Source organism: Trichechus manatus, unplaced genomic scaffold (assembly GCF_000243295.1).
Source record: "Trichechus manatus latirostris isolate Lorelei unplaced genomic scaffold, TriManLat1.0 scaffold00073, whole genome shotgun sequence".
NCBI classification, from domain to species: Eukaryota; Metazoa; Chordata; class Mammalia; order Sirenia; family Trichechidae; genus Trichechus; species Trichechus manatus.
Window position 1 is genome coordinate 8,888,148 of NW_004444009.1, and position 9,499 is coordinate 8,897,646.

A 9,499-nucleotide genomic window follows, 5' to 3' on the forward strand; every position below is an offset into this window, starting at 1 on the left:
GAGCATGAGACTTGAGAGTCAGACAGACAGACGTGGTTTCCAATCCTGGCCCCATTATTTACAGGTTGTATGACTTGGAGCAGCTTTCTTCACCTCTGTAAGCTTTGATTTTCTTCTCTTTGAGATGGGGATAATTGTAGCCCCTACCTCATAGGTTAAGTCAGCTAATGTGTATGAAGTGCTTAGCAAGCATTCAATAAATGCTACCCATTATATTATTATCAATTGAATGCCATGTTATGCCTGAAATCTTGAGCCAGGTTGTGCAAAAGGCAGTGCTATTAGCTCTGGCGCTCGGGAGAGAGAGACCAGAGGCGGTCTTTCTCACCGGGCCCAGAGTCGGCAGCGTCTCCTCTGACCTCTTCCCACAGGGCTCTATGTGCTGGTTGGAGCTGGGGCCCTGATGATGGCCGTGGGGTTCTTTGGGTGCTGTGGAGCCATGCGGGAGTCGCAGTGCGTGCTCGGATCAGTAAGTGGGGTCAGAGGGTGGCGGGGGTTAGGGGGGAGGAGCGGCAAGGGATTTGGTCTGAAGGGAGTCCGGACGTCTGGCCTCCAGCCCCAGCTCGTCCACAGACTCCCTGAGACCTTGGCAACTCACTCCCTCTCCCTGCGTCTCAGTTTCTCCATGTCTTGCATAAGAATAATATTACTTTTGTCCTTGTCTCATGTGGAAAGTGTGAAAATAAATGAGTCATTGGTGTGAAGATGTTTTGGGAGGAAAAATGCCTAAGAATTGTAAGGGGTTATTATGATTGTTGTTCAGAAAACAATATTTCATAGTGGGTGAGGCAGCAAAAGATTCCTGTAGCCAGGGAAGTGCTATTATCTACAAGAAAAGCACTTCTGTTTGAGATCAATAACTTAACCAAACATCCCTCTTGTGGCTTATTTTAATGAGCAGCCACTGTTAAAAAAAAAAAAAAAAACCCAAATAATTTCAGATAACTGCTACACCTCTAGTGAGGCCTAAGGAGAAACAAGGAGAAGAAAGGAGAGGGACAAGAGAAGAGAAACTTTTTGTGTTTCTCCGTGGGGAGTCAGAACAGCAATTTTATTAGGCAGCCTCTCATTGCTCATTGAAGTCTGGAGTTTTCAACTGTGGCTGCTTATTGTGATCTCTTGCTACGTAAAATCCCGAACTCATTTCCTCAGCCCTCTGTTATTTCTCTCTTTCCCCTGTTGCTGAGTGTGTCTCTGGTTATCACTGAACTCAGTTTGACCAGAGCAGACCCAAGACACCTGAACAGAGGGACATCCCCCTCATCTCCACTCCCGTTTCTGTTCCTAGAAGACCACCTCCTCCAAGAGGCCTTCTTTCTGGAACTTCCAGTTCTCCCCAGCCCAGGCCCCACCAGTCACTCCCCTATCTCCTGACCTTATTTTATATTCTTAATAGAACCTTTTTGTTCATCAAATGTTTATTGAGCACATAGGTGCCAGGCACTTTTCTAGGTGCTGGGATTTCTGTATCACTATCTGGAAATTATCGTATTCACTTTTTTATTAGCTTACTTAGCACGTCTTCCCTCCTCTACTATAAGTCCATGATAGCAGAGACATTGGGATCTTATCATGTTCACCACTATATACCCAGCTCCAAGGACAGTACCTGACACAGAGGAGCTGCTCAATAAACAGTTGCAGGATGAACGAATGAATGAATGAACTACAAGAATGTGACTAAGCTGTTACATAAAGGGGACTGAGGAGGCAAATACTTCCTGTGGATTGGTTCAAACTAACGACTGTGCTTAATGTTTTTCAAATGGAATTAGAATCAAAGAGCCTAATTAAATTGAAAAGGTATTGAATTAATGAAGTTAGTGTTTTCTCTCCTTTACAGTTTTTCACCTGCCTACTGGTGATATTTGCTGCTGAAGTAACCACTGGAGTATTTGCTTTTATAGGCAAGGGTGTAGTAAGTAAAAATGACTTACAGTGTTTTCTATATGATGGTTAAAGTATTCTCTTTATGGTGAAGGATATGAGAATATCAATACCCACAATAATATTAAGAAACCAAAAAATAAAAAAAATAAAGAAACCAAATAACCACCAAAATTCTAGTTTCAGCAGAATTTCTTGACCTAGACATAATGGACAGAAATGAGCATATGGGTCTATGAGTGTGCACACTTATGCACGTGCATATGTTTTTGGGGAGACAGCCCAATAGCTTTCATTAGATTTATAAAAGGGCCTATGATCCAAATAAATAAATAAGGATCTATGGTTTAAGATTAAGCCCAGTTTAAAATGGAGGTAGCGGTTATATTGGAGACATGGGAAAGAGGGATGGGGAAGAACATGCATTCTCATCCCTTGTTAGAGTTAGACTATCATTTGTCCTTAAGACCTGGCCTGGACAGAGGCTGTGTCGTCCTCAAAGAATAAAGCCTGACCTGCCGTGTGCTAAGTGGTTTACATTTGCTGCCTGAACATAGGTGTCCAGAATAGGTTATTAGGAGAACTCACGAGGAAGTGGCCTTCTTAGATGGGTAAAACACACTGGAAAAGAGGAATGAGATGGAAAAGGAGAAAGAATAGAATCTTAAGTTTACTGTATTTCAGATAAGCTCATGTGCCATCAATATTGTGTTTATAGTCTTATTTTAGATTAGAAAAAATGGTAAAAATATAAAATAAGTAAAGATCACCTCCTTTGGAATTTTTCTTAAGTGGCTAGTTATATTTGTAGGTTAGTTTAAATTCAACTCCATATAGAAGTAGAATTGGATCTTATGACTTTTTGAGATCTTCGTGGATTTGAGGGTCATAGGCCTTTACACTATAAAAGGCATTTAATAAGCTTTATATGATATTTCAGTGTAGAAACATCTTTCCGTAGTGATGAACACCTTTTAAACTATGTCATGAAAGAACTTGAGTACTTTTAACCAGTGGAGTATCAACAAGGCATAGGACCCAAACTTGGTTGTACATCAGAATTACCTGGGGGAGGGGGCAGGAATCTGGGGCCCAGTTAATGCTGATGCCAAATCAGGTTTGGGAACCTCCATTCTTTAAGAAATTTCTCAAGTCCATGAGTGTTTGTTCTTACCTAGTTTAGTCTTCCATCCTCAAAAGCATCTTAGATACTCCAGAAAATAACCTCTTCCATATATGCAGAACCATCTTAACTGCCCCATAGGGTTTCCAAGGATCCGCTGGTGTATTTGAACTGCCAAACTTTTGGTTAGCAGCCAAGCTGTTAACCACTGCGCCATCTTAAAATACAGATAAACATATGGGAAGACAGTATTTTTAAAGGGTGTAGAAGAAGAGATTCTCCTTGACAAATGAGAACATTTAAAATTTCCCATTCATTGTCCCCTCCATTTACCTGGTATTTTTTCAGGCTATACGACATGTTCAGACCATGTATGAAGAGGCTTATAATGATTACCTTAAAGACAGGGGAAAGGGAAATGGGACACTCGTTACCTTCCACTCAACAGTAAGTAGCTATACTTCTTTCTTAAAATTACATCTTGTTCTAAAGATTATGCATGAGCCGGGTTCTCTCTAATCAGTTTGATTAAGAATACAAGTAAATCCAGTGAAGCCAAGCAGCACCTCATATTTTAGCCCTTATGAGCGCCATAGTATACATTAGGTGCAGAACCCTAGCAGAGAAAGAGGCCCTACACACAGAGGTCACAAGAGGAAATCAGGATATGTGCCCAAAACAGATAAAAAAGCAGAAACAAGAACACAGAGAAAGCAGCCTAAATAAATATGCTAAAAATATTCAAAACTCCACAAAATTTCAGCACAAGATTTATACTCAGCAGTTCTTATAGGTATGTAGGGAGATCATTTTGATTCCAGGAAAAGCAAATGGCTTGAAGAAACTAGGTGCAATGAGACAATAAGAGGAGGGAGAAATATAGAAGATCAACCATTGACTAATCTTAACATGATTGATTTAATCCTGCCCTCCCCCTTTTACTGAGATCAACTGGTATCTGGCCGCAAGATGGTCCCTGGCCCTCCACCCAACCATATCTTTTGGCTTGGCTTCTAACAGGAAAGAAAGGATTTGCAACTTTGAGTGAAAGAAAAGCCACTGATGGATTAATTTTGGTCAGGGATTTCTTTAAAGTCAGTATTTGGTTTCGTGGGTAAGAAAACCCCAAAATCAAAGCAAGATATCTGCTATAGATTTCTCTCTTTGACAAATGTCAGGTTCTCTAGGGTAGCAGTGTGGTTTAATAGAAACAACAGTGCCTTCAAGTCAGAAAAGCTCATTTCCAGAGGTGGCTCTGCTACTTAACAGTTTTGTGACCTCAAGCTGGTTACTTAGCCTCCCTGATACTCACTCAGCTTCCTGCTTTGTAAAATGAAGGGTCGTATGAGATATCCATGCTCCCTTTCTTCTCTGACATTCTGTGGGAATATGCTGTTGGTAGAGTTTTTAGTGGTCAGAGCTCTACACGGTTAGTCAAGGAAGGCTTTGCAGAGGAGATGGGCAAGGCCAAGGTCAGACTTGCTTCTTAAACACTGTGATACGGAGAAGTAGTTATGAACTCCTGGGCTGAGTGTTTTCAGGTATCCCAGTTCTTCTTTGTGACAAGAATGTCTTGGAAGGGCCACCAAATTAGCTGCCAAGCATTTATAATGTTTTGCCTCAGCTGCCCCAAGTGCATCAAGCTACACACAGGTTCCTTTGTGTTTCAAGGGCCATTCCCAAAGCATGACACCTGTTTGCTGGCCAGTCTTCAAGCTCTGGTCTCCTGGCCCCTGGGGCTTAGTGTGGCCACTTCTGCTTCCCAGACTGTCGCCAGTTAATGTGCCCTTCCTGAAGCTCATAAAACTTTAGCTACCCAGCAGGTTAAATTGCTCCCAGTTGGAAAGAAAGGATCTAAAGGCCCCACTTCCTGCCTAAAAAGCAGCAGTTTACACAGACACTATCAATTAGCTTCCTACCTTGTTGGGGTTGCCTTGAGTCACTTCCTATCATAAAATTCAGACAACTTTAGAGAGGTCATTTTCTTATTTTGCCAGCACAATTATTATGTGATTCTTCACTCTCTTTCCAGAAATGCTGGTTTGTGTTGCAGTGACTGGGCTTCATGGCCACCTTGTTACCTCAGCCACCCTAGTCATTAGCACTGATCCCCAGACTTGTAGCTGCTGCTTCTTCCTCTCAGGTCCTAAACTGTCTTTTCTGACTCTAGTTTCAGTGCTGTGGAAAAGAAAGCTCTGAACAGGTCCAACCCACGTGCCCAAAGGAGCTTCTAGGACACAAGGTTAGTTCCTCTGTCAGCGACCTATCCTACCTGTAGTGTAAAATGGTACTTGCCCTTGGAGGAGGAGGGAGGGAGGCTCGGGTCCTATGTCTGGGATTCTAGGAGGCTTTCTCCCAGGAACTTCTGTGCCTCGGCCTTATTTATGTAAAATAAGCAAAGTAATGCTGAGTCACAGTCTCCAAGTACCCTAGGGGATGATGGTGCACTGACTTGCCAGTAATGATGCAAAGTGTTTCTGGCATTAATTAAACTCCCCAGGGCTGGAGGTGTGCACGCTGAGAAAGTTGCCCGACACTGCTCCATCTGCTCCATGGGAGTCACAGCACTGATAAACGCTTTGCTTGTTCATTGCTGTGTGTGAGGCACTATGCTAGGTTCTGGGAACTTCAAGATGCGAAAGTCATGAGGTCTCTGCCCTCAGCAGCCTCACAGACTAGTCAAGGGAGATGGTGATATGACAGAAGTCTGTACTGGGTACCCTGGAGACACAGTGGAATTAAGAAAGGCTTTATACAGGAGGGGATCCTTGAGCTCAGTTTTGACAAAGGAAGGTCATGCCAGGCCCAGAAAGCAGCAGAAACAGAAGCAGGGTGGTATGAAACTCCAGGATTGCAGTAATATAAGGAATTCAAAGGGAATAGTGAGTGATGTTTTTAGAGAGGCAGGCAAAGGCATGATTTTATACCTGGAAGTTTGGGGGAGCTATTACTTTCAGCAGAGGATTAAAATAATCAGTTTTGCATGTTAGAAAGAATACTTAGGCTGCTGGTGGCACAATTGTTAAGAGCTTGGCTGCTAACCAAAAGGTCAGCAGTTGGAACCTACCAGTGGCTCCATGGGAGAAAGACCTGGCAATCTGCTCCCATAAATAACACCCCCCGGGAAACCGTATGGGGTAATTCTGCCCTGTCATATAGCATCATATAGTGTGAAACGTGGAATGGAAGGTTGGAGACTTAAAGGAGGGAAACTACTTAGGTGACACTTGTGGTCACCCTGGTAAAAGAAGCTCAGGGGCTAAAGCAGGCCACAAACTGTAGGGATGGAGAGGAAGCAATAGATTCAAGAGCTGTTCAGGAAGTAGAATCAACAGGCCTGTGTGACTTATTGGGTGTAAGCAGGGAGGGAAAGGCTGAGATTTCCAGATTTCTGCTTGGGTCACTGGGCTGGTAGAGGTTCCACTCGCTGAGAGAGGCAAATATAGGAAAAGGTGCAGATGCCGGGGACAGATGACAATTTCACTTTTGGCCAAGTTTATACTTTAGGTGCCTGCGGGACTTACAGGTAGTCTGAGCTGAAGACACAGGTGTAGGAATCCCTAGCATATTGGTGGTAGTTGAAGGCATAGGAGTGGATGAGAACACCCAGGGAGCATGAGTAGAATAAGGAAAGAGATGGGCTGAGGACACTGTCATTTAAGGCGAAGGCCAGGGACAAGAAGTCAGTGCAAGACAATGGAATACCACTCAGCCAGTAGGAGAAATGAAGTCTTGATACATGCTGTAATACGAATGGAGCTTGAAAACATTATGCTGGGTGAGAAGTCAATCACAAAAGTATAAATATTGTATGACCTCACTTATATAAAAAGACAAGAAAAAGCAAATGTAGTAAGACCGAAGTTTATTAGTGGTTCCCAGCGGCCAGAGGGAGGGGAAAGGTTAGAGGGGTTAATGGTAATGGAAAAACCTCTTTGACTAAGGTAGGGTTGCACGGCCAATTATTGTAATTGCTGTCAATAAGTTGGACACCTGTAAAACGTTGAATTGGCAAAAGTTGTGTGATAGATATATTTACAGCAATAACAACAACAAAAAGAATAGCAGCTGAGGCTGCGTATATACAACTGAAACACCTCATGGGATTTGTTTCCTTGGTGTGGAGGTTTAGGGTCATGGTTTCATGGGATATCCTAGTTAATTGACCTAATAACATGTTCAGTGCTTCTGTTCAACCTCCTATTTGCATAGTGCCAGGGGTCTTAAATGCTTGCCAGTGGCCATAGAAGGCACAACAGTTGGCCTCTGTTCACCTAGAACAACAGGAAGGAGAATCAGGAATAGGAGGAGGATATGGAATGTGTGGCTACTTGCCTCCGTGAACAACTGTATCATTTGCCATAAGACTAGAACTGGATGGTGCCCGGCTACCATTACTGAACGTTTTGATCAAAGATTCTATAGAAGAATCCTGATAAAAAGGGGGAGAATGCAGAACATAATTTCAAATTCTCATGGACTCCAGACTTTCTGGAGCCACTGAGAATGGATGAACTCCTGAAACTATTGCTCTGAGATAATCTTTAAACCGCAAACCAAAAATATCCCCTGAAGCCTTTTTAAAACCAAACAAGAGTTTAGCTTAACTAATAAATTATGTCTGCTTTGAGCATTATGCTTTTTTAAGAACTGTCTATATGGGATCAAAGTGACAACAGCAACTAAAAAGATCAGACAGAAACCTTAGGGGTAGTAAGTTTATGTTAATGGGGGAGGAACAGCTCAGAAAAGGAGGGTGAGAATGGATGCACAACTCAAAGAATGTAATCAACGTCACTGAATTGTAAATGTAAAAATGGTTGAAGTAGTGTATGTTTTGCTGTGTGTATACTCAACAGGAACAACAATAAAATTCTGCTAGAACTAAGTGAAAAAAAAAAAAAAAGCCAATGCAAGAGATAGTGAAGGAAGGAGTCAAAGAGTCAGGGGAGAGTCCAAAGACAGTGGCCTGAAAGAAGCCAGGGGAGGAGATGGTTGTCCATAAAGTCAAATGCTGGGATGAGTACAAGTAAATGAAGGCTGAGAATAGTTTTGCATTTGGTGCTTAGAAGATTATTAGTGACCTTTGCCAGACAGATCAGTGAAGTGATTGGGGAATACACAAGTACAGTGGGGGAAAGAAGGAAATATGGGAATGTGGGAACAGTGATAGAGATGCTTTCGGCATTTGGCTATGAAGGGATAGATGAGATTTTAGTTCCAGCTTGTGTCATGAACCATCGACTGAATGATTATTGAGTCCTTCTGAGGCTTCTGAAATTAATAACACACCACTACTGCCCTCAAGGTGCCCACCATCTGGCTGGGGAGACAGGCAAGCAAGCCACACGGGGTGAGCAAAGGCTACACTGGAGGCATGTCAGACTCAGCCAGATGCGTGAGAGTCGAGGGGGTCACGGGAGGCTTTCCTGATGTGGTTCTTAGGATGAATTTTGAAGGATGAATAAGAGTCCAGTCAGCAAACAAAAGTGGATGGAGTATTCCAGGCAGAGGGGACAGGCAAAGACAGGCAAGAGAAGGTAGGTGTATTCAGGTAAATGCAGGTAGCGAGAGTGGCTGAAAGTCCAGGGTACCTGTGGGAGCAAATACTTTGAAGAGGAGGGGAACAGTCTTTGAAGCACTTGAATACTCTTGTGAAACCAAGAGTTTAGACTTCACACTGCAAGCTTGAGAAGGCGTTGAAGGTAGAATCTGAAGTGAGAAGGGGACATGATCACATTTGCATTTTAGTGAGGTTGCTCTAGTTGCAGCCTGGTAGATTGATGGGAAATGAATAACCTGGGGCTGAGGAGACCAGCTGGGAAGGCTGCTATCATTGTCAGCCAAGAGACGTTAACTGGTAACCAGATGGACTGAGTGGCAGGAATGGAGAGGAGAAAATCATTTAGAAAGTAAAATCTACAGAACCTGGTAACCAGCTAGGTATGAGAGAAGACAGGAGAATCTACTGGCTTCAGTACCTGGATACATGATGGCATCATTTGCTGAGTTGAGGAATGGAGGCGAAGAAGCAAATTTTGGAGAAAAGAAAATGAGTTTAGTGTTACACATGCTAATTTTGAGGAGTAAGTGGAACTTCCTAGTGAAAATGTCCAGTAGGCAGTTAGAAAATCTAGTACGTGACTCAGGAGAGAGGTTTGGATGTCTGTATTTTATGGTAATCTTGAAGCTGTAAGTGTACATTTGATCCATTAGGTCTGGAAGAAACTGACAAGAAACAACATTTAAGGGTGAGTAGAGGAAGGGTTTCCAAATAAGCCTACTGGAGAGGAGCAACCAGACAGATGTAAGGAGACCCTAGGGAGTATGCTGTGGGCACTGTGGAAGGAGGGAATGGCCACCAGTGTCAGGTGCTGTTTTTGAGGTCATTTCAGCATTTACTGACCACCTACCATATGTGTATACAAAGATGAGTTACACAAAGTGCCTACTCTGAAGGAACTTGCAGTCTGATTGAAGGGAGGAACA

General features: G+C 43.0%; 1 protein-coding gene across 3 annotated transcripts in view; it reads left to right on the plus strand.

Moving 5' to 3' along the window:
• The window catches only part of TSPAN2 (tetraspanin 2), a 54,297-nt gene that overhangs the window by 38,565 nt on the left and 6,233 nt on the right, over window positions 1–9,499 (plus strand). For 2 of the 3 annotated variants that reach the window (XM_023734889.1, XM_023734890.1), the window contains exons 3-6: window positions 372–469; window positions 1,844–1,918; window positions 3,359–3,457; window positions 5,181–5,252. In XM_023734889.1, the coding sequence (XP_023590657.1) occupies window positions 372–469; window positions 1,844–1,918; window positions 3,359–3,457; window positions 5,181–5,252 (344 nt within the window). The remainder of the gene's footprint in view (window positions 1–371; window positions 470–1,843; window positions 1,919–3,358; window positions 3,458–5,180; window positions 5,253–9,499) is intronic. The other variant, XM_023734891.1, reaches the window with a different exon arrangement.